General features: G+C 38.9%; 2 protein-coding genes and 1 non-coding gene across 55 annotated transcripts in view; 2 read left to right on the top strand and 1 right to left on the bottom strand.

Annotated features, from left to right (window-relative positions):
• LOC144302962 (uncharacterized) overlaps positions 1-25,529 on the bottom strand; it is a 776,799-nt gene that overhangs the window by 692,591 nt on the left and 58,679 nt on the right. For 16 of the 43 annotated variants that reach the window (XR_013369984.1, XR_013369988.1, XR_013369987.1 and 13 more), the window contains one exon: positions 24,483-24,582. The exons of 25 other annotated variants lie outside the window; for them this stretch is intronic. The gene's annotated coding sequence lies outside the window, so the exon portion shown is untranslated. Of the gene's footprint in view, positions 1-14,176; positions 14,289-24,482; positions 24,583-25,529 lie in introns of those variants that run through there. 2 more of the 43 variants (XR_013369998.1, XM_077880559.1) reach the window with 2 other exon arrangements.
• The window catches only part of TMCO5A (transmembrane and coiled-coil domains 5A), a 59,452-nt gene continuing 36,838 nt past the window's right edge, over positions 2,916-25,529 (top strand). For 2 of the 11 annotated variants that reach the window (XM_077880542.1, XM_077880535.1), the window contains exons 1-11: positions 2,916-3,044; positions 3,616-3,660; positions 4,647-4,796; positions 5,220-5,343; positions 5,719-5,769; positions 6,513-6,584; positions 9,885-9,941; positions 10,331-10,390; positions 10,819-10,883; positions 12,402-12,459; positions 14,246-14,286. In XM_077880542.1, the coding sequence (XP_077736668.1) occupies positions 2,932-3,044; positions 3,616-3,660; positions 4,647-4,796; positions 5,220-5,343; positions 5,719-5,769; positions 6,513-6,584; positions 9,885-9,941; positions 10,331-10,390; positions 10,819-10,883; positions 12,402-12,459; positions 14,246-14,286 (836 nt within the window). In that variant the 5' untranslated portion in view covers positions 2,916-2,931. Of the gene's footprint in view, positions 3,045-3,210; positions 3,403-3,597; positions 3,703-4,639; positions 4,797-5,219; positions 5,344-5,718; positions 5,770-6,512; positions 6,585-9,884; positions 9,942-10,330; positions 10,391-10,818; positions 10,884-12,401; positions 12,460-14,245; positions 14,287-17,866; positions 18,095-22,374; positions 22,629-25,529 lie in introns of those variants that run through there. The other 9 variants (XM_077880544.1, XM_077880533.1, XM_077880536.1 and 6 more) reach the window with 9 other exon arrangements.
• On the top strand, positions 14,669-14,769 carry LOC144303717 (small nucleolar RNA U13). The gene has a single exon (XR_013370693.1). It is a non-coding gene; the product is annotated as a small nucleolar RNA U13 (small nucleolar RNA).

The raw sequence follows: 25,529 nt of genomic DNA on the forward strand, positions 1-25,529 counted from the left end.
GAGGTCTCACATCTGGCAGATATTTTTTAATCTCAACAAGACATTTAATCTCTCCTGCCTTTATTTTCCTCATTTGTAAAATAAAAAGCAGTTGACTAATATTCTAATGAATAGACATTCAAAATTGGTAAAAATATAAATGTATACTTTGACATTCTGGTTATACCTGAAAAATATAAAGACTATACATGTATATTCAAGGGCTGTTATTAGAGGAAGGGAAAACAATTCAAATGTTCATAAATTCAGTCACAGTTAAAGATTTGCTGAGTATCTCACATAGATTGACTTGTGTTCCCCCTCCCCAATATTCGTATGTTGACATCTAAATACCTAATACCTCAGAATGTAACTTTATCTGAAGATAGGGTCTTTACAGTGGTAATTAACTTTAAATGAGGTCATTAGGGTGGGCCCTAGTCCTATATGACTGATGTTGTTTTAGAAGGGGAGATTAGGACATAGACACACACACAGAGGGAAGACCATGTGAGGACACAGACAGAACACAGCCACCTAAGCCAAGGAACTAGACCTCAGGAGAAACAACCCTGCCAACACTTTGCTCAGGACTCACAGTCTCCAGAATTGTGAGAAAATAAATTTCTGTTGTTTAAATCACTCTATCTGTAGCAGTATTTTGTTATGGTGGCTCTATAAAGTTAATGCAGGTACTCTTCCTGGCCTTGGAGAAAAGATGGGTATGCAAAAATATAAACAGTATGGAAAGAGGGGTATGATGAAATGGATTATAAATATCAACTCAATAGACTTTTATGTAGAGATTAAAATTATAATTATAGGGAATATGTAGCAACCTGAGAAATGTTCATAAAAAATATTAAGTGAAAAGGCAAAACACCACAGTATATCTATTCTATGATCACTATAAAAGATGGTTTGTTAGCAGGCAAAAAAAAAAAAAGAAAAGAAGAAAATTTGGAAAAATACAGGGTTTTTGCTGAAGTGAAATCCTTGGTGAACTTTCCTTTTTAGTTCTTTCTTGCTGTTGTAATAGCAATGATGCAATAAATTTAGAAGGATTAGTTTTAAAATACACAACTTTTTGTCAATTTAAACTACTGTAGTTTACTGGATATTAAATAATAACCATATTAAGTACTGGTACATTCTCTCTCTCTCTCTCTCTCTCTCTCTCTCTCTCTCTCTGTCTTTGCTTTACGTTTCAGTTTAGTTCAAGTTTCTGCTTTTGAAAAAGCTATTCTGAGAAGTATTCTGAAAGGAAATTCGAGGAGATTTTATGAGCCTAAAGACTGTACAGAAATAGTCACTAAAAATAAGTAAGGACATAAGGAAAATAGTGTACTTGATTCTGTATTTGAAAACTGATCTAAAATGAGGTTCTAGAGCCTTGCCTGGCTATGAGCCTCAAAAGCAGGCTCATTTATAAAAATATCTGAGAAGATTTCGCCAAAGTAAAGTGAGGACAACTGAAGTGAGCAGAAGAAATAGGTCTCCATCTGCCTGAGGCAGCAGAAAGGACCAGGGCCCGGGCAGCTTATCGGGGACTCATGCATCTGACCAGGGCCCTCGCTGCAGAAGGGTAGAGCCCCAGCAAAAAGAGCCCAAATGTCCAGCGTGTCAAAAGAGGGTGTTTTCACAACAGACTTCCACATAAAGGCCACTGTATCCCCGGCAGCAATGCAGCAAAATCGGCATCTCTCCGCGACTCCTGTGCACGGGGCAGGGTATGGCATGGAAAAGTTAACAAGGCGGAAACAGCTGCCCTAGAGCCGCACTGGGTGTTAATCAAAAGCCACCTCCCAAAGAGCGGGGAGGTTTATATCAAGGACCTTAATCTGCCCCCAAGGCCCTGCTTTTACCTTGATTTAGCAGTTCTCACTAATGGCAATCTGTTGTCTTCATCCCACACAAGGCCCCCTCAGCTTGGGGTTCCGCTGCTCCTACGGGCTTGCCTTTGGTAGCCCCTCAAGGAGAAAAGCTCCCCAGGAAGGAGATGGAGCTTTATTTTTATCCCAGTTAAAGTCTCTATCCAATACATTAATCGCTACGATAACCTTGGTCCAGGGCATTTCCTGGAGAAGCTATAACCAGCTGGGGTTAATGAACTCTCCCTACCATTAATTCCTGGGAGAGGCCATTGGCCTGAATTGTTACTTAATTACTCTTCTGTGTACAGCTTCATAAAGCAATGAAATGCCTTCTTTCAGGAAGAAGGGAGATGGTAATGGGGGTCATCAGAGGCCATTAATTTTACAAATAGTTTGTTAGAAACTACAGTATTGTAAGAAGTCACTCTGGCCCACAAATCAACTCAATGCAGTCCTTATTAAGTCAAGATCTGAAACTTCCAGGTTTCCAGTGACTTGCACATACAAAAAGTTACAAATTGTGCAGAATCTGGCCAAAATGTACACACCAGATAAGATAAATGTACTCATTTATTCTGTTACTTGTGTTACCCCTTTTACCCACCCACCCCGCATACACACACACATACACACACACACACACACACACACACACCCTAGAGTGTAAACTCCATAAAGGCAGGTTCTTTGGACTCTTTTGTTCACTCTGTCCCGAGTACTTATAACAGTGCTTGGCAAAAATAGATGTTCTTTCAAAGTTTCAGTGTTTGTTGAATGAATGAGTAGTTAGTTGGCTACTTTATAGGATTGGACTACTGGTGTTAGGACCCAGAGTTCCCATATGAGTCACACTCAGGCAGGAAAAGTGCTCAATCTGCCAGAGAAATAAAGACAGAGGCTTAACCCTTCAAAGTGCCTAGAAATCAGATCCATTAAAAACTACTGCCGCCAAAGGGAAGACTCATCCCTGAAACATGTATCCCTCTAGGCTGTGAACTTGGCACAAATGATAAGAATCCATTGCCACCCACCCCACTGTGACATATTGCCCCACCCATCTTATGTCAATAACAGAGTCATGACCCTATGCAAAGTTCTGAGATTCTATTGGATGGTTCCAGTGGAAAGTTTAGACTCTTCAGAAGCTAACAGACTAGGGCAGAATCAAGAAGACCATACATCAGAAGGGAGGTAGAGTTTATTGGAGAAAAGAAGGCAACTAAGTACCAACAAAAGCCAGTTATTTACTCCTGCTTATTTTTTCTGAGTCCTATTTAATACTAGAGATCTTAATATCTGGAGATCCTTATAGAAGTCAGACAAGAAAGAAGAGAGGTTATTTTTCAGGGCACTTGTATCCATCCATGGAGTCTTAAGAAAAGCAGCCGGGCATAGAGAAAAAAAAGAGACTTAAGAACAATCGATAACCTCTATTGATTCTTATTGTCATGTACACATTTTCAAAGGATTTTGTGTTGGTGAATCATCTTAGTATACCTGCCAACAGGATTTATATTGAATTTTCCAGCATTATCCTTCTCTCTTCACTGTATCCTTACTGAGGCATAATCATATCATGGGCAGAAGAATCACAAAGCTTTTTTGTTGTTGTTGTTGTTGTTGTTGTTGTTGTTGTGTCCAAAATGTAGAACTGGGAGGGAGGAAACCAGTTAATTTTATTTCTATATTTTGGGACTTTCGTGTAGTTACAGAGTGGACCTATTTCCCCAATTCATTAGATACATCTCTGCTGGTATTTTAGGGAATCTACCATGGAAGAACACAAGGACAAGCAGCTAGATTATGAGTAAGTAGTCATAATTATGCAAAGCCACATCCAAGGACCAAGGTATGAGCATGTCTGCTGTTGATACCTTTCTTCATCTTCTAGTTTCCCTCTTTCCTTCAGCTCCTATCCATCACTGCACTCAGCCCCAAATGCCCCTGCCCTCCTGAAGTGATATCCATTGCAAATCCCCCATCCAAGCCAGCCCTTCCAAGATAGGACTTTCCTTTTCCAGAATCCTCCCTCATGCCTACTCAAATCAAAGGTCCCTCTGCCTCACTATCTTATTTCCAGTTAATCATTTTAGAGACAAACCAATTAATTGGCGAACTGGAAAATGAAAAGTTTGAGAGCTTCCCAAGTGCCAGATAACTTTCTAGACTGCACTAGCATTAAGTTACAATTATTTCATTCAAATTTACTTCAAAAAAGATGTCTGCATTCTTGAAAGTGAATGCCTGGATTACTTCTGTGTGTGCTCAATGGAGTGACTACCATAGTAGATTCTCAAGCCTTCTAGCAGGCAATGGAGAAGTTTTCAGATGGGGAGAAGCAGGAAAAGACTGAAGCCCTAACTGCTAATGGAAATTTCTTATGGTTCTGCATAAAGCAGAATCAACTATGTACCAGCTACCTGAATAAAAGTACTTGATAAAAGTATATCACATGAGCAGGCTTTGTGAACAATTTGAGAAATCATTCTCTCCAATGCAAAAGGCTATTTAAGGAAGTAAAACTTCCCCTGGAAGCAAAGTGGAGGTACACTATTATCCTGAGCCCTTTGGGCGAGAAATACTGGGTAAAACCTTTCTTGCTGACTGAATTAAGAATTACTGAAACAAATTATAGAGCATGATTAAGAAACATAATTCCCTAAAAATGAAAAAGTACACTCCCAGAAATAGCCAAGCTAATGTGTTATATGTCTACTAGATATCCTCTTTAGTCCAAAGGTTATTGATCTTAAGATAACTGGCCCTTGTTCATTTTGGGGGTTGAGTCTATAGGTCAGAAAAAGTGGAAATCTTAAGATTGGTCCAGTCAAAGAGGAACATTAACAGTTTGAACATGGATCTTGAAAGGGATATGCAGAGAATAGATGAAGCAAATCAGGAACTTCTTCTCAAAATCCACGAGAAAGAAAATGAGATTCAGAGGTAAGTTTTGGGGCTTGGTGAGGGACCTTCCTGATCCAAAGAACTGGGTGGAGGAAAAGAAACAAAACTCAATATCCCAGCTTATGCTAGGGACCTGTATCTTATATAACAAAAAAAGTTTCTTCTTCATTCTTTGGCGTTGGTCTATGGTTCAAATCCTGAAATACAGCAAGTTTCAGAGAAAATCTTAAAAGAATGAGTGGTTCTTACCTGAGTTAAAAGAACTTTGGGGTGTTTGAAGCAGGAATCACCGGAATCGTACTTGTTTTATCTTTAAAGTCATTCTGATCCTAAGAATCCAGGAAAGAAAGGGTTTCCAACTTGGGATTTGGATTTATTGTCATTGAAGTACCCTTAAAATTGACATGTGTTTTATCAGTTCTAAGGTTGTCATTCTTCATAGTGCCTGCTTACATTTTCCAGGCTGGAAAGTGAGATCACTCAGACCAGAGACTTGGCTGAAGATGAGGAGTGGGAGAAGGAGAACTGCATCGCAATGGAGAGGGAAAAAGCCTTGCAGGAGCTGGAAGAAGAAACAGCTAGACTTGTAAGCAAGAGGCAGGGAAGAGCCATTTGATAGATTGTATTCCTCATCCCTGTCAGATAAAATAATCTCCCCTTTTGCATACAAAGAAAAGTCAGCCCCAAAGTCATAGCAGAATATGTTCTTGCATGTGTGGACGGTAGGGTTTCTCTGATAATATTTAATATTAGGAAGCCCTGCATGTGGACCTCTCAACCTCTAGTAAGTTGGTGTGTCCATATAGAGACCAAACCACAGATCTTTTATCTGACATTATGCAGGAAGGTATGGTTACTACAGGAAAATATCACTGGGGTGAAATGGAGAACAATCAACTGAATAAAAACAGATGGTAGTGTGCAGATACACACTTAATACTCTGCTTCTTTCTCTCAACAGGATAGGAAGAATGAAACTCTGGTCCACAGTATAGAAGAACTTCAAAGAAAGGTGGGGTGAGGCTCTTGTGTTCCTGGGTGTCCCCAAGCAGCCCCAATCATCTAAGAGGCAAGGGAGGAAAAATGATCACAGAGGATCCCACATGTCAGAGACACCTGTTCTGGGAGTGGATACTAATCCTACCCACTGTCCTGAGGCTGAACCTCATGACCTAGGTGCCATGGATTTTCCCTGCAAGCATCAGGTGATAGGAGTGCATAGGGTATTCCAGGTATTCAGTGATCCCATGAGTTCTTCATTCTGTCACAAAGAAATGGATCCCAACAGATACTTTGTTGAAGGGATTGACTGAGACCCTTGTGGTGAGAGGTTAATTTTACTTTCACTAGAGACTGCTAAAAATATTTAATGCCAAAAAGTTCCCTCTTCTTTGTCCAGGTATTCTCTCTACCTCAACTCCTAGTCAAAATACAGTGGGCTTCTTTATGATTACCCTACTTTCTGACCCATGCCTGCAGCCCTGTATAATCTGGCATGGATTAGGGGGTTCAGGGAAGTACTCCTGCTTTAAGCAGACTCTAGTTTGGGTGTCAAAACTAACAAGAGGAGGGATATGGAGGTAGAATAAGGATGTTCCCAAAGACACCAAGTTTCCATCAAGGGACCATCTCCTGGTAGCTCTAATCAAGGCCAAGTTACTGGCTCCACACACCAGAGAATGTCTTTGTCTTCTATATTTTTTAATTTGATAGAATTTTTATTTGAAATATATTTTTTTCCATTTGAACCCATAGCTTACAAGGAAATCACATAAGGCAACCAAGTGTGAACAAGACAATCCAAAGGGATCCCCAGAAGAGTCAAAGGTAAACAAAAAAGCAATCTCAAATGGGTTTGGGCTGTATGACATGTAAACAATTGTCAAAGTTAGGATAAATTCTTTGCAGTTTCAGCCATTCCAGGCTTCAGCATGGACTGCTAGGTGGTGAATTCTCTTCTACCCTTTGTAAGGAATTTCACTCTGAAGCCTATATTTTGTTCTCTCCATGAAAAGAACAGAACACAAATGCTCAAATGCATATATAGCATTGAAGTCCCTCGTTTCAATCCTGCCCCCAGCGGTACTTAGTATAATACATGAAGTTGGGCAATTTAATCAGTCCTTCTCAGCCTGTTTGAAAACTGAATGAAATTATGTATATAAAATATTCTTTTTCTAGAGTTCTAAAACATTAAAAAGTCACAATTTTAAGGTGATCATTTAAAAGTCTAGCTGAAGCATATGTATGACTTCATAGAGGCAGAGTTTGGATTTGTAAATCTACTGTGTGCTAGGTAATTTACACACTTTGTCATTGACTCCAATTCAGAAAAGAATTCATTCTATTGGTCTTTCAAATATATAGTGACCTCTACCTACTAAGTGCACCATACAGTGCTTAGCATCTCTCTAATTGTGTTCTAGAGCTAAAAACGTGAGCACAATCACAATCCGTCTTCTCAAAAATACAAGGTTTAGACACTTTTACTCAGCACATAAAATTCTTACTTGATCATTTCTGTAAGATTATGTCTTTGCCTTACCTGATTTCTCTTTTGCTTTTTTTAAAGCTGTTTGTTATTATTATTATTTTATTATTTAGTAATCTCTATATCCAACATGGGACTCACACTCACAACTCTGAGATCAAGAACTGCATGCTCTTTTGACTGAGCCAGCCAGGTGCCCCTTGCTTATTGTTTTTTCTTAAATTGATAGTTATTTTTATGTATTTCATTTAAGAACAAACAGAAGAATTTTTCAGGCTCTATAAAGATAAAAATTATGTTTTACTACCTAACAGCATAATATACAATAGGCTTTTAAATGCATTGTCCCTATTTCTCAATCTCTTCTGCTTCTTAAACCTATATTAAGCCCATACTTGGGCTCACACTGTGCATGAAGCCTCTGAAGATATGGACACAATGAAAATAGAAATAGAAAGTGAAAGAAGAGAGCATTACTGCCCTATGTTCTGTTAGCCAAATTAGGGTTGACAGCCATAAAAAAAGAGGAAACCCAAAGCCACCAAGTAAGCTGTTGGGCATGCCCATCCAGGAAACTTACCAGGAAAGAAAGAAGTTTGGAGCCTATGTGTATCTCAAGAATAAATTGGAACTAAGACTAGGAAGGAATATGAAGCTCCCTTACTATCCTTGCTATAAAACTGCAGCAATGAGGAGACTGATTTTCTTCCTTCTGCCCAAAACAAGCTTTTCTAATAGTAAGCCTGCCAAGATCTAGTGGTGATGCTTTAAGTATGGCTAGGCTGGCCATGTCAGGTGAAATAGACTCTAGATAGAGAGTTTGCAGCACAACATTGGCCATTGTTTTCCTGGCAGCACTCAGCCCAGCCTGAACAATTCTAGAGTATTATCAGCCCTTGGATCACTCCATTTTATCCACCTATTTTGTAGAATTATATGAAATATACATCATTTATTTTGTTTCTGTTCCTCTTGCATGCTGGTGATCAGTTCAATAATTTAATAGGATGTCTGCCTCAACTCCTTGTAACTCAAACCACTGTCTTTAAAATACAGCCTTCAGGGGTGCCTGGGAGGCTCAGTTCAGTAAGCATCTGACCCTGGCTTTCAGCTCTGGTCATGATCTCAGGGTCCTGTGATCAAACCCCAAGTCAGATCCATGCTGTGTGTAATCTGCTTGAGGATTCTCTCTCTCTCTCTCTCTCTCTCTCTGTCTCTCTGCCCTTCCCCCCTGTGCTTGTGCGCTCTCTCTCTCTCTCTAATTAATAAATAAATCTTTAAAATATAGCCCCTAGCAAGTGAAATAAGTCAGAGAAAAACAAATACCATATGATTTCACGCATATGTGGAATTTAAGAAAGAAAACAAATGAACATATGGGAGGCAGAAAAAAAGAGAAAGGAAGGGGATGCCTAGGTGGCTCAGTGGTTGAGCATCTGCCTTTTGCCCAGGGTGTGATCCTGGAGTCCCAGCATCGAGTCCCACATCGGACTCCCTGCATGGAACCTGCTTCTCTCTCTGCCTACATCTCTGCCTCTCTCTCTCTCTCTCTCTCTGTGTGCCTCTCATGAATAAATAAATAAAATCTTAAAAAAGAGAGAGAGAGAGAGAAACAAACCACAAGATACTCTTAATGATAGAGAACAAACTGAAAGCTGATGAAAGGAGATAGGTGGGGGATGAGTATTAAGGAGGACACTTGATATGATTAGCACCAAGTGTATGTAAGTGATAAGTCACTAAATTCTACTCCTGAAACCAATATCGAACTGTATGTTAACAAATCAGAAATTTAATAATAATTTGAAAAAATATATATTTTTTTCTGCTTAAAATAAAATAAGTAAAATACAGCCCTTAGCACATTTAGTTGTTTGGCCCTAGATGTAATTGACTGGAAAGGAAAGGAACTGTTAGAAGTCCAAATGTGAAATAATGGTATCTAGATGAAACAGAACTGAAAAAGGAAAAGGAAGAATGACTATAATATGTCCTCTCTGCCCACAGATTATATGCCAAATGCATCTACTCCTATCTACTACTACTATTACTACCACTCTTTTGCAAGCCACCACAACCCCTCATCTGCATGCTAAAGTTGCCTCCTAACTAGTCCTTTTGCTTTTATACTTACCCCAAACAATCTACCTTCCACACATAGAAAACACTGTTCTTTAGAAAGAAGACAAACCAGACTATGTCTTTACAATTTCAAGCTCTCACCTGGCTTCTCTCTGTAATTAGAATAAATACTCAAACTCTCTAGAAGCTATCAGGCCCTACATAATTTCATATGTGTCTACCTTTCCCCACTCATCTCATTCTTATCAATCTCCCCTATGCTTCTGCCGTATAACTTCTTCATAAACACCAAATTTGTGCTATTTCACAGCCTTGGTCCTTGCTGTACTTCTGCATGGGAAATATTTCTTCCAGATCTCTATTTGGCTAATATTTATTATTTAAATTCAACCTAAGAGTCATCTCACCTCAAGTTTGACTCCCCTCCACTAAAAAAGCATCTGAAATTGGTCCTGAGGTTCTTGAACCACCTGTAAGATAGCCTGTCAGATCCCATTTCAGAATGGAATCCTGCTTTTGCCTGGCTGAGTTACAATATCCTTCCCTTTCTCCAGGCTAAATTACAACAGCTGGAGGCTTCCTGTGCAGTCCAAGAGAAAGAACTAGCCAAGGTAATGACAATAACTTCAATGTTTTCCCAAAGGAAAGAAAACTTGATCCCTGGTCACAAGATTTGAAGGAATGTATTAGAGTATGTGAATAGATTCCCCTGGATCACCTTCTGTTTAACATTTTTTACAGGATACCTTCCATAAACTATATCATCAATAAATCATTATCTATTTTTCTCCCAACTGTCCCCAAATAATTCTCATTGGGACTATAAAATATAGCTTGTTTATCCTTAAAAAAAGATATGAGTTCACACATACAGCAAATACATATTTAGAACAATTAGAAAAACACATTTAGGGCCTGGGACCTAAGAGGAAACTTAGTATACTACTGTTGTTATAGCAATTTACCGAGCAAAATTTAAGACTGAATTTTGGCTTCCGAGGTCATGGAAGACTATGCATTTGTGGCCCAGCTCTGTGAAGATCAGGCCCTCTGCATAAAGGTACAGTTTCTCAGTAAATGGATAGCAATGGGTTTGTTAAGGTACAGAATGAAATGAAACCAAGCTCTTCAAAGAACACTGCAACAATTTTAATTCTTCAAGATAGCAATGCAAAAACCTTTAGGGAGGATGACACTCCATCACAAAAACCACTCTACTAGTGCCCTACTATCCTAAGCTCTGTGCTCTTAAATTAATAATGAGCATTTTTCCTATTTATAATCCCAACAACTGTAGGCACCTGCCCAGTGGTGAAGTGCAGTGAGAGATCTGGAGTTGTGGGAGGCTGAGGGACTGGGAAAGGAAACAAAATGGCAGTGGGAATACCAACCATTCATGTGACAATGTAGTAATACGTACATATTATGATTAGAAAGAGCATAAAGTTTCTGGCTAATAACTGTAGTTTCTTTTATTTCTCTTCGAAGAAGTACCAGGAAACTTTGAGGAAAATAGAAGAAGAACTAGAGATTCGGTTCCTTGAAAGAGAAGTGTGAGCTTTGGCAAACAAAGGAACATCCTGGTTTTAGTGGTAACTCCATTTCAGATGGGGTCAGAGCAAACTTCCCTCTGACCAATTCCTATTTGGAACTGATTGAGCCCCTACACTATATAACCTTCCCCTCTGTTATCGATCTGGTTGACCCTTACTAAACCACATCCATTTTTAAATGCAGTCTTAAAAGACTGCAGAAACACACCTTCCTTCATACTTTTATCACCTTACCAATTATTTGGGTTTATATTAAAGGCAGGAACATGTGCTTTAAAAAGTTAGTGGTCTGGCACCTTGATAAAAAGGGCATTCCTTATATTTTACAAAAAAAGGTCTTAAAATTAATATTACTCCCACTCCCCCAAAATATACAGAAACTCAACTATATGGGCTAGACGTGAAACTAATCTCCAGATACAAACTAGGGCTATAATATTATGAAACCAAACTTATACTAGATGTAACTATGAACATTAAAAATTAGAAATGAGGGCAGCTCTGGTGGCTCAGCAGTTTAGCGCCGCCTTCAGCCCAGGGCCTGATCCTGGGATCCAGGATCGAGTCCCACATCGGGCTACCTGCATGGAGCCTGCTTCTCCCTCTGCCTGCGTCTCTGCGTCTCCCATGAATAAATAAATAAAATCTTAAAAAATAATAATAATAAAAATAAAAATTAGAAATGATAGGGCAGCCTGGGTGTCTCAGCAGTTTAGCGCCACCTTCAGGCCAGGACCTGATCATGGAGTCCCATGTCGAGGCTCCCTGCATGGAGCCTGCTTCTCCCTCTGCCTGTGTCTCTGCTTCTGTGTGTGTGTGTGTGTGTGTGTGTGTGTGTGTCTGTGTGTCTGTGTGTCATGAATAAATAAATAAAATATTTATAAATAAATAAATAAATAAATAAATAATAAAAATTAGAGATGATAGAGAAAATCCCCCTCCAAAAAATTACTCCTTGAGTTTGTCAGAAGAGTCTAAATAGTGAGAAACTAAAGCCAAAAACCTCACTTGCATTTCTTGACCCTCTTTAGAAGTTAAATCTTAAACAGTTGGGAAGTTTTTCCACTTATTAAATATTTTGGAATCTGGGGACCAAGAAAAAGATCTAAACTGTATATAGCCTATAAGTAGGCTCAGTTCACACTGTGGCCTGGAGGCCAGGACACCAGAACTTGGAGGTCCTTGCCTCTAAAGAACACCTTCAAATCTTCTGAGATCCTTCCTGAACATTAAGTATGATTCCATTGGTAAGCCAAGATTTTAGAATAGGGCTGCTCAATAGAAGTTTCTGTGCTATCCAAAATGTAGTCACTAGCTACCCATTGAGTACTTGAAAGATGACTATTGTGACTGAGGAACTTATTTTTTTATTGTCATTAAATGTAAACAATTACATATAGCCACTGACTACCATAGTGCACAATATAGCTTTAGAATATAAAACTGTTTATAAATTCCATGACATAGTATGAATATCTGAAGGTACTTTATTCAACCCCTATGTTCTTTTTCCCCTAGATCAAAAGTCTTGAGCATGAATTCTGCAAGAAGAGAGTCTAACAGCCAAAATAATAAAGTAAGCATTTCACTCTACTTTCAGCTTCTCTCAGTGTCATTGCCTTCAAGGGAGTTTCCAAAACACTATCAGCCACCAAACACATACCAATCTTCCCATGTGCATTTTCCAAGAATAGTACCAGACATATTTCTAAAGCATTCTAACCCTAACACACAAAGAAGATCCTATGAAACAATGGTCTTTCCTCTCTTGGTGCCATGCAAATTATGTATTCTCAAAGAAACTAGCCTAATATATCACAGAGTTCACGATGGAAGCAAGAAGAAACACTAATTGAGGACACACTGTATGAGAGGAGGTCAATACAAGACACATGTACCACTCCTCCCATCTCCCAGAATCACGATGCTCTTTCCTGGTGATTCCAACATGGTCCCAAAACTCTTATTACACAGAGCACCAGGGCACCTATCATCATCTAATAAGAGCTGGCCCATGAGTTAAAACATGAGAAGTCATTTCTTCTTTATGATACAGCTTCAGTGTCTGCTCATATTTAACATCATGATGTCATTAGCAGATATGCAAAGGTCTAAAGGACACAGAATTAGATGTAAAGCACCAGGCTTCTTGACCTGCTTAGCATCTTGTGACAGCAAGTTTATAAGGCAAAAAGATAAACTTTTGTTAGACTTTAATTTTATAATTTATATTGGTTTAAGAGCCAAAATTGACGTTCACCAGAAATTTTATCATTGAGATATATGGTCCTCATAATTTCAGAAAAAGGGAAATAACCTCTTCCTAAAAAGCAAATATCAACAACCAATCATTGTCCTGGAGTCATTCAGATGTTTGGATATATATTAGACCACATTCATAGTGACCATGGTTCCCATTATTCTGAACAAGTCATTCTGGCCTCAAGCTTGCATATTATATAACTAACAAAAATAGCAACAACAAAACTCCTGAAATTACTTAGATCCCACCTCTCTAAGAACCAAGCTTGGTATGCTCACTGATATATCCCACCATCTACCCCTTAGTGACTCATCAAAGTATTCCTTCTCACCACCTCTCAAAGAAAAAGCAGAGTTGTCTTCATCAAGATTACCGAAGTCCCATGATGGTTCAATGACCTATAATGTTCGAACAATCTTTACAGAGTCTGCCTGAGTAACTGGCCTGTTGACATGCCACTTAAACTCACTCAAGCTATAGAACCAAATTTGTAACCCAGAAAGTTTCTAATTCCAATTCTGTGCGTGTCATTTCCACAATTTTAAAATGTGACTGTAATTCCTCTTCGTTTTTTTTTTTTTTTCCACAAGGAAGCTAAAAGGAAAATGAAATGACTGAGAAAATATTTTGGAAGAGAGATGCCACAGCAATCCAGGATACATCCTCATCTTTACATTTTTTATAGCTTATAAAATTTCTCTTAGAATATATTTGTGTGGTTTTCATAGCCTGTAAAGTTCTTTAAAGGTTACTGGTTAAGTAGGAGGTAACAGTGTAGTTGAAAGAGCCCTGAATGCATATTCAGAGGACCCAGGTTCCAAGCCTGGCCTTGCCACTTGCTAGCTTTATGACCTTGGGCAACCTTTTTATGCCTTCATTTATTCCTATCAATATATTTTAAAAGTGATAAAACTACACATACATACACACTCGCATGCATATATGGTTGTCTTTGAAAATTCCATCTGTTTAAACAGCATATAAAAAATTATAAGATATTATCTAAATATAACATTAACTACTGGCTCACTGAATGTTATTTGACAGTGATGATAGCTTCCAGAAATTGCTTATTTATCCATATCCTTTCTTCTCCCAGGATCATTCTCTCCAAAAGAAGGGAACATGGTTCTGTAAAAGGTAAGTAGACATTATTGAATAAACTTCCTGGAAAACTGGGAGTTCCACTTAGCTATCCTGGCAGATAACAAAGTCTAGACAAGGAGACCCTTATATACATACACACACCCAGAGTGAAGTCAACAAACTAATGTCATTGATGACTTTTTTTTACATATGTTTGTTAGTTCTAACATATGACTTCCTTGTCCAAAGACAATTCCTAATCTCAACTTTCCAGTTTTAGAAGCCGATAGTCTAGCAGTAATCAGAAACAGGAATTTTATCACCTAAGAGAGAGATGGCAAACTTACACTTACTCCTTTTTCCCTTTAACAATTTGAATTAGCTTGATGGATCTGGTTCTCCAATGACATCAGTAGATTATGAATGGGGGGGGGGGATCTTTTTGTGGTTCATAAGATGATGAATAGGGTTTTCACACTATGTGTGAGATGTAGCTACCTCAAATCTTGTGACAGTAACAACATGTTACATTAGAAATAGTAGAGAACTTGCAAATTCAAGTACACCCCTGCCTAAATAAATAAGAGAGATGATTGTGAAAGATCGTACCCAGCCCATAATAATTGCTGGAAAATACTTGTTAAACTGAATAAGAGCTCAGAGCTCAAGATTCAAATAACCAAGTGGATATTAGTCCTGAGGGAATTACTGTGATAGCAAAATAAAATTGGCATTCATGAAGCCCCTGCATTTCCAAGGAAGGATCAGATTATGTTCACTAGAATTTGTTTAAGAAGAAATAGAGAAGCATATTTTCAAAGTGGTATGAAATAAGATTTAGAAATAGTTCCACCAAAATGGCAAAACTATTGGTGCTTAAAGGCTACTCCAATTATCTATAAAATTTGCTTAAGGGGGGATACCCCTTCATACCAGATAAGTGTTACATATTTGGATATCCCTAAACACAATGTTCCCAGGACAGCCAGCAGAATTTCCCTAGAACTGCCAGGCTGCCTTCACCTATAGTTTGACATCAATGCCTCACATGAACTGCCCACGTGGGCTCCCAGGAGAAGAATGGTCTGCCTTAAAAAAGAGTTATTATCCCGAAGAGAACCTGACAACACCCTAAAAGTCTAGTTCTTCATATCAAACAACAAAGGTCTCTCCTCTTGCTCTGCTCCAACATCCTGTCAGCCACTGGTATATTGGGTCTGGCCCAAGAGATAAGAAAGCTAAATTATTCCTAAGATTTTCTCTGGGAATGTCATCCCAGAACTTTCTCATAAATACTGTTTAGTTTCAAGGAGAATACTAGGAAGAAGTTTATGAAGCTTTCTGATTCTAATTCTGACCAAGATGCTATACTCTAACAGACCCTGGCTCCTGTCACCAAGATCAGTTCTAGAGAAAATCTTAAGGAAACTAGTGGGGAAGAATCTGTTTTTCACTGGTTGGTAGAGATATGTAGGGAATTTATTCCTCAGCTGGTGGCAGCCCACCACTGCTGGACAAGGGTAATACAGGAAAAGAAAAAGTAAAGATTCGCTTGCACAAATCATAGTAAAACCACAAGGCCAAAATAATACATAAGCTAAAGAAGAAATCAGAACCATCACAGAGAAATTTATAGAAATTCATTTGGAAACATTAAAAGTAATATGAATGAAAGAAGAGAAATACCATGATTATAGATAGAAAGCCATAGTATCATAGATGTATCAATTCTCTTCAGATGATAGACTCAGTTCAGTTCCAACCAAACTGCCCAGAAGGGTTTTTTTTTTAATTAAATTGAATACAATTATTCTAAAATATATTCTTTTTTTTAAAAGATTTTATTTATTTATTCATGAGACACACAGAGAGAGAGGCAGAGACACAGGCAGAGAGAGGAAAAGCAAGCTCCCTGCACAGAGCTCGATGCAGAACTCGATCCCAGGACTCCAGGATCACACCCTGAGCCTAAGGCAGATGCTCAACCACTGAGCCACCCAGGCGTCCCTCTAAAATATATTCTATGTAGAAGAATAAAGAGTCAAAAATAACCCTGGCAAATTTAAAGAAGAGCAAGGAGTGGGGAACATGCCCTTCTAGATATCACAAGTTCCTATAAAGCTACAGTAATTACAATAGAATGATATTGTCACAAGAATAGGAAAATCAACCAATGAAATAGAAACAGTGCATATATAGAACTCTGATATGTGACAGTGGTATTTCAGAGAGAAAAGGAAGAATTGTTCAAGAAACATGGTAGGGGAAAAAAATAGTTAACCAGTTGAGAAAAAATGAGATTGGATCGATGTGTTAAGGACTAAATGTCCAAAAAAAGAAAAAAAAAAACTTTAAAACTTGGCATCAGTTATCTACTGCCACATAAAAAATTATCCCAAAGCTTAGTGGCTTCAAGCAACAAACATTTATCATCTCACGTTTTCCGTGGATTAGGAATCTTTGAGCCACTTAGCTGGGTGCTTCTAGCTCAGGGTCTGATATCAGGTTGCAATTAAGATGTTGGCCAAAATTAGAGTCAGTAGAAGGCCTGGATGGGCTGGAGGATCTATTTCCAAGGTAGCTTACTCATATTCTGGCAAATTTTACTGCTTGTTAGCAGGAGGTCTCAGCTCCTCCTTACATGGAGCACTCCACAAGGCTGCTTGTGTATCCTCACAGTATGACAGCTGGCTTCCTCCTGGGAATAAGGAACAAACTGCAATGTCTTTAGTATGTAATCTAACAAGCCACTCACTGTCACTTCCATGACACTCTACTCTTTAGAACCAAGTCAGTAAGTCCAGGCCACACTCTAAGGCAGAAGAGCCTCTTGAAGGGTGTAATACCAAAGAATGTGTGGACATATTTTAAACTACCATAAACTGTTACTAGAAAATAGGAGCATCTTTTAGGCCTTGGTGTAGGGAACAGTTCTTTAAATAAGTGACAAACAGTAGTGATTCTAATTAAAGATTGATAAACTAGACTTTTTAAAAAATAACTTTTGTTCTTTAACACCTTAGAGCAAGTGAAAGTTGTAAGGCGGAGCGAATATATTCCCAGTACACACAATGGAAAAGGGTTGATATCGAGAACATATAAAGAACTCCTGCAAATCAATAAGACTAGCCCAAACAACCTAGTAAATGGGCAAGAGGAAGCACGTAAGACCTGTGAACAGATGTTCAGCATCATTGTTCATCAGAGAAGTGCAAATTAAGACTATTACTTTATATCCAGTTGGCAAAATTTTTAAAACCTCTTGATATCAAGTGTTGGGGAAATACGGATTCACAGAAACATATACCCTGCTGATCGGTTACAACTTTTTATAAATGCTTCAGTAAACAAGTTTACAAAACAAAAACAAAAATAAAAAAATAAAAGAACAAGATAATTTCAGATAGTCATAAATGCTAAAAGGAAATAAAACATGGTGATGAAAGAGAGTAACAGACAAGCCAGCATACTGGAAGGAGCTGCCTTTACAAGGAGTTCTTCAGTAATGAAGATAACAATTAGTGGAAGACATTTGAATATCAAGGAGGAGCAAGACATACATTTAGGCAGAAGTTTTATTTTGTTTCTGGTTTTCTAACCCCTGGTTAACAGTTTCTTGACTTTCTCTTTTCAGGATTTTTCAATACGTCTTTTTCACCACCCTATTTTTCATCAGACTGCTGGGCTACTTGTTTTTCCATATAAGTTTTATAAATCCAGATCTCCTTATCAACATACTGCCCAAGATCTTGAGCAGGGGCATCCTGTGGAAGCTAAGATGCTTCCTCTTTCCATCTCTGACACTTGAGACAGAGGACATGTTACCCCACTGATCCCCAAGAAATATCCTTGAGCAAAAGAAGGCAAGTGATGAGTCTGAGTCTGTAGACTAAGAGGCGGCGGAATTTGCGAAGGGAAAAGGTTTTCCTCAGTGTTTGCCTTGAGGTCTGTCTACTTAATTACCTTCTCTTTCCATGCTGTCTTTCCAAGACTGACCTTGCCCAGGAAAAAGCTCTGTCGATAGATTTCTATGGCTATAGGATGAGCTAAATAGTACCAGATAGTGAACAAACTAGACCATTTTTAGAATACTGTCATAGATGCTAAGCAAAGTTAGAGTTGACCAATTCTTCCAGGAAACCTTTAAAATCTGAAAGACCGGATCCCTGCCTATAATACAGAAGATTGCTCACTACTTATATTAGAATCCTTTGGTTACAAATGACCTTAACTTAAACTAATTTATAAATTCATAGCAAAGAAAAAAAAAGCTCGGGGAGGTGGGGGAAGAAGGGGAATTATTACCTCATGGAACTAAAACTCTGGGGTTCCCGGCATGGCTGGATTCAGAAGTCTCAAAGCAATATCACTGAGGTTTCATCACTCTCTCTCTTTAAATTGGCATTCTCCTTTGAGTGGCAAGATACTGCCAACAGCCTAAGTCCCATAGTACAAGATTAGCAGCCTTGGGAGAATGGAACAGTCTTTTCAACAACTCTAACAGGAAACTTCAGAGAAACTGCCTCAGCTGGGGCCATGTGCCTAACCCTGCCCCACATTCAGTGTGGCCAAAGGAATGGGAATACTCGGATTAGTCAAGTGTGAATCCAACCTCTTGGGGAGGTTGATAAGAGGCAAAGAGATAAATAAGGAAGTGAACCTCACCTAAACTACATGGAACGAATTTCTCTAAGAAGGGGCTCAGTTCCCAAAGAAAGGAAAAGGGACACTGGGCAGGCAAGAGCAGATGTCCACCTAATCACTAGTTTTAGCCTTATACTTAAACATCCAACTTTTTCTTTCTCTTTTTTTTAGATTTATTTATTTGAGAGAGAGAGCATGCACACACATGCACAAGCAGGGGAGGGACACAGGGAGTGGAGAGAGAGAATCCGGAGGAGACTCCGTACTGAGCACAGAGCTCAATGCAGGGCTCAATTCCACGACCCTGAGATCATGACCTGAGCCAAAACCAAAAATTGGACATTTAACTGACTGACCCAGGTGCCCCAATATCCAACTTTTTCAATTAAACAAACTCTTAAAACTATAGTTCACTTCATATGTATTCCTGCCAGTAAAAATTTTAACTTCTCAAGATCATAGATCATCTTCTCAAGATCAATTTCATCTTCTCAAGATCAAAAACCTACTGTAAAAAACTCAGTAAAAGTACCATATAAAGAATCAGATTTGTAGGGCTAAAGCAAGGATTCTAAACTAAATAGCCTATGATTAATACAAACTGCTTCACAACCTTGGGGTAACCTACATATGGTCAGACCTCTTATTTTTCCCATTAGTGACTGAATCATCCCCATGCCTTATTAACAAGGTATATTCAAATTCCCTGTTATAGCTTCCCAACCCTTCTAAATTATCTGGAGCCTTGACAGCTCTGAAATCCAAGGGCAGGGAGGGGTCATTCTGGCTTCCACACCAGCAGGGATCAAACATAAAGACCCCTCAGTTCATTGCTTCTTGAGGCCACACAAGGGCACTACTGAAAACTAGTTCTGCACAGGTTGATCAAATAATTTATCATCCAAACCAAGACACACGTGAGAACAGAAAAGGACACTATTACTAATTATGCCAGGACAAGAGAAACCAAACAGGGTTGTCTCAACAGACCAGGACAAAGGATTGCCTTCTGTGCAGTCTAAGGCCTGGCATAGTGTGTTTTGTTGAGGGAAGCAGGTCCCATGCTTCAGTGTTAAGTTCAGTCAAGGGTATCTTATGCTTAAGGTCCCAGTACCAGGGATCAAGGTGCACCCCTCCTTCCATCCCTATACTGAGCCCTTGGTTCCAGGGTCAGTTTCTAAAGGATCAAGATTAAATACAGTTTTTGCCAGCCTCACCCTTGCCTCCCCAGGAAGCCTATTAGTCTGGAAAGTCTGACTACTCTCAGGACACCCACACTCTGGAGGTCAGGGGGCTGGTCTCAAGACTCAACCCTCAAAATACAAAGGCCCAAAGAAACTCTAAGGGAGGACCTAAGGAATACACCTTCACTTTCAGATACTTTTCAGGCTTTTCTGGAATTTCTGCCAGAAAGAGCAGCATTAGTTTACTAAATAAAAGTCAGTGTTTAACCTGCCATTCTTTTCTATGGTCAAACCTGTGTTTTCTAACTTGGCATCTATTAGTCTATTTGGGCAACATCTCTATACATCTACATTCCAAAATACTCATTCCTCAAAATGATGAGTTTATATTGCTCAAGATTTGGAAGCAGAGGGAAAGGAAGAGAAAAGAGAAAAGGAAGAAAAATAAAAATTCCCAGTACCATGTAGCGTCAGGGATATACATAGCATCTGTCTTTGGGAAGGTGAAAAGAAGAGACAGATAAATCATGTGCATACATGATGAGTCCCACAATGGAAAAAAAGAGGGGGGGAGTAATTCCCCATGCCTATGTCCAATAGAAGCTGATATCAGATCCAAGGATTATTCTAGCCTGAGAGGAAGAATGGCAGGCCAAGCACTAAATAAACCGACCACGCATCAACAAAGCCATTCTCTATTGAAAGGCTAAAAGCTTCTTCTACCCTAGACAGATATTTTAAACAGAAGTAACCAAATAGAAATAACCATAAGATTGAGCAACATTCTTTCTCAACAAATTACCTAGAATGAGTAAATTAGTTCTTAATCCCAGGCTTCTGAAAAAAAACCAAACGTGTTTCTTCTGGCAGTTATGTGTTTCTTCTGGCAGTTATTAAGATAAAACACAAAATACCTATAATCTGACATTACAAATAACTGCATTATTTACCCAGCACAGCCCGCTAAATGGAAATTTAGTCCCACACTGAATAGCATTGGAATTCTGGGATCTAGTGGAATCTAGCAGTTTCTTCCCGCTGGGTGGCTGATGCCACATTAACTGAAATGGATTTCATTCTTGGTAGAAGGGAAAGATCAGGTTGGGCCAGCTCCCACTTAACTGTATCCTACCACATGATAAAGCAAGATATCCACACCTTCTAAACTCCTGATTTTGAAACTTGGAATCATCAGGAAAAAAAAAAAAAAAAGTACTCTCCCATAATGTGGTTTCAGAGTCATTTATTTTAAGAAAAAACATTTTTTAAGTTTTCTTTCATGCATATTTCATTATTCGCTATATTTTCTTTGCTGTAGCCAAGTGGAATAGTGCTGAGGAAACAGTTCAAAAGTTATTGTAGAGGACATGAATCCCGAACGCCAGCTTGAAATCCATAGAAATTCCCTGTTTGTTGTTTAAGTAATGGTAAATGTTGACTGTGTTGTTTGGGGTTACACCAGAAGACAGTAGCTGAGAGGATTTAGAGCAGGAATGTCTGCTCAGAAGGTACAGAGAGCCAGCTAAAAAAAAATTGTTCCCAGAAGGTAGAGAAATTCAGCAAAACAGTTTTCATCACGTATTATCATTACTGTAAGAGATTCTGTGGTATTTCATTAAGAGGATTTTATTAAAAAGGAGAAGGAGGAGGAGAGAAGGGAGCAGGAGAAAAGGGAAGGAGGAAGAAAAAAAAGAAAGAAGAAAGAAAAATATGTTGATCCTCTACTGGTAGAAACTTTTGACCATGAACTGCTGGTTTCTATGTTACATGCCTTTATATCATCACAGCTATCAACTATACTTTCTTAAAGTGGTATCGACTTTTTAAATTTGATAATACTGAGAAGCAGGGTTCTTCCAAAGGCAAGGTTCAATGGTTAAAAATCACTGTTTTAACAGTTCTTTCTATTAAAGAACAAAACTAATAGAAACCCTTCTGTGTTTGCAGTGAAAAGGGGAAGGGGGCATCATATGTAATGTGAGGTCGAAGCCTGTCTAGAAACAAGAACAGGGGAAGCCCGCTGCTGTTGCTTCTCCTGCTGGATATTCACAGTGGAGACTGGCTTGGAGGTGCAGCAGGTCTGGGGGTCAATCACTGCAGAAAACAGAGCACCTTGCTTTGGCTCTGGAGCCGGGCGCTTCCCTCAGTTTGACGGCGACTGCATGGCTCCCTCAGGAACAGCAGAGGGCACTGCTCCACGGAGCACGCAGCATCTCCAGAAGCCATTTCTGTACATGGAAAAGTATACCCTTACTGGACACAGACCAGACCCAGGAAGGTCAGGATAATGGCAAATTTGTCCCATTTTTCACAGGTTCATAGACCAGAGCCATGTTTGAACATCAAGAGCACAGAGACGATAAAGCACCCTATCCCAAGAGCTGAATCACTACAGACAATTACAATCTGCCTGAAATCTTCAGACTATGTGTTTTGAGTGGAAGATTTCCTTACATGGTCTCTGCCTACCATGAAGCAGGATGCCACACTTTGATAAATCCCCAAAATCCTTCACACTCTACAGTGCTACTTCTAGGGGTGTTATAAAATATATAAATTTAAGCTTCATGAAGGGATGAAATACATTAAGGGGATTAAGAGCACACTTGTGATGAGCACTGGGTAATACACAGAATTGTTAAATCATTATATTGTACATCTGAAACCATTTTAACAGTGTGTTAATTATACATCAATAAGAAAAAAAAAACAGATTCATTGAGACAGAGGTAAAGGATGCACATTCCTGCTTGGTCATGTTTATTTTTCCTGTTCAAAATCTTCCTTTCTCCCAACTTTTTAGTCAATCTACCTTCCTCTTCTTTCACACAACTTTAAAAAAAAAAATTGTTGCTCAGAGGCATTCAGCTCTCCCTCTCAGATCATATTTACCACTCATCAAAAACAAAGTCAGGTAGTTAACCTGTACATTAGACTGAGTACATCCTACCATACACACTAAGATGTATCAGCAAACTCAGAAAGAGTGGGCTAAGACCCTCACCCAACCCCTTTGTAACAGATATGATGTTAATGATCATAAATCTCATTTACTGGGGCACCCACATAGTTCAGTTAGTTAAGCATCCGACTCTTTAACTTTGGCTCAGATCAAGCCCGGAGTGAGGCTCCATGCTTAGTGCAGGGTCAGCTTGAGATTCTCTCTCTCTCTCTCTCCCTCTTCCCGGCACTGCTTGTTCTCTCTCTTTCTAAATAAGTAGATAAAATATTTAAAAATTAATTTCATTTACTGAGGGCACATTATACATCAGGTACTTTACTGTGAGTTTCACATGCATTACTGTATTAAAGACAATTTTCTAAGGTAGATATTATGCCAGGCATACAAATAAGGAAGCCAGTTCTGAGAGCAAAAGAAATTGAAGTTCTAAGTTGAAAAAAAATCAGAATCTGTGCCTGTGTTTGGCTCCAAGCTTAGCCTATAAAACTTCTATTGTTTCTGACGGCAGACACTGACCCAGACAGCTGGCCAAGCGTGGGGCATACTCCAGAGAGGTGGGATGTCCACCCACCTGTCAAGAGGGAAATCCCAACCATAGTTGCAATTACAGAAGAATTAGGCACCAGAGAGACTCTCAGACAACTCATAGATTCATGAAGACCAGGCAGAGAATTTAGAGACTGATCTTTCAGGCCCAGTGAGGTACTTTCCCCAAAATCATACAACTCTTTAATGATAGAACCTAATCTCTTGGGTCTTCCTTCAGTGGCGCTTCTAGTAAACTAGCATTTCCCAACTCTTTGCAGTGAGGCATTAACATAATGGAGATTCTGTTGCGATTGTTATTTAAAAACAAAATCAGCTGTACCCTCCTGTCTTCTAAGGTAAAGTCATAATTCTTAACTCTGGAGAAATAAGTCTCTATATTTCTCTCCGTGCTCCTATAAAAACTAATAGGGAAGGGGAGAGAAGAAAGTGTAACACTTGAACTACATGAACCTTTTTATAGCAGAGCACATTAATAAATCTTGAGTTAGGCAAAGTGTAAATTATGGGGGAGTGATAAGTGCTAGAGCTGAAATATTCTTTATCATAATAAAATACAAGGAGTTTTTGTCACACCTGGAAAAAGGATAGAAAGCTGAGTGACATGAAGATACCCTGAATTCCAAGTTCATGGAAATGGACATGAGACTTTTAGAAGACCAGAAAATTTTAGATGATTTCCTAAGTGGTTATGCAATGTATGCAGCCACATGCTTGCTTCAGTCACCATTAAAATATACCACACATGGTTGTAGATATTTGCCTCTACAAGTTGCCTTTTGATGACTCTTACAAGTGAATTTTCGTATAAAACCAATTATTTTGACTCAAATTTGAGTCAATGCTGGATCAGAGTGAAAGAAACAGCCATAAGGGGGCACCTGGGTGGCTCAATAGGTTATGTATGCATCTACCTTTGCCTCAGGTCATGGTCTGAGGGTCCTGGGATCCAGCCCTGCATAGGGCATTCTGCTCATCTGCTTCTCTCTCTCCATGTTTGCTCGCTCTCAAAATCTTTATTAAAAAAAGAAATAGCCGGGATCCCTGGGTGGCTCAGTGGTTTAACGCCTGCCTTCGACCCAGGGCATGATCCTGGAGACCTGGGATCGAGTCCCACGTCAGGCTCCTGCTTGGAGCCTGCTTCTCCCTCTGCCTGTGTCTCTGCCTCTCTCTCTCTTTCTCTCTGTTTCTCTCATGAATAAATAAATAAAATCTTTAAAAAAAAAAAAAAAAAAAAAAGAAATAGCCATAAGTTATAGAATGGAAAAAGTAAGTAGCAGAAAAGATTTGCAGAAATCCCTAGGAAAAGGACAAAAACTTGAACTACATGGAATGTAGAAGATGGCAGGAAAGGCAATCTTAGCTAGTGTCAAAGCATTGGTGGCTCTTGGGGGCAATTAGATTATAGAAGAAACTTCTACATCTCTTCTTTCCTCCTAGTTCTCTCCAAAGAGTCAGACCAATGTCAAGGAGTTCTTCCTTCCCCTGTTTTCTTCTTTTATGGTTTCAGGTCTTATATTTGAGTCTTCAGTTTATCCATTTTGATTTTGATTTTGGGGGGTGGGGTATTCTTTTGCATGTAGATATCCAGTTTTCTCAGTACCATTTTTTTAAGAGACTATCTTTTTTCCCATTGTGCAGTCTTGGAATTTTGTTGAAAATTAGTTAACTATATATGTATGGGATCAATTCTGGGTTCTCTATTCTGTTCCACTTATCTACAGGTCTACTTTTTGTCAATACCATGCTGTATGGATCACTGCAGCTTGTAATACAGCTTGACTCAGGAAGTGTGCTGTCTTTAGTTTTATTCTTCTTGATCAATATTACTTGAGCATATCCTGTGTGGTTCCAAACAAATTTTAGGATTGCTTTTTCTATTTCTGTGAAAAATGCTACCGGAATTTTGATAGCAATTGCAGTGAATCTGTAGATTGCTTTGAATATTAATTCTTCCAATC

The sequence above is a fragment of the Canis aureus genome, chromosome 32, assembly GCF_053574225.1.
Source record: "Canis aureus isolate CA01 chromosome 32, VMU_Caureus_v.1.0, whole genome shotgun sequence".
NCBI lineage: Eukaryota > Metazoa > Chordata > Mammalia > Carnivora > Canidae > Canis > Canis aureus.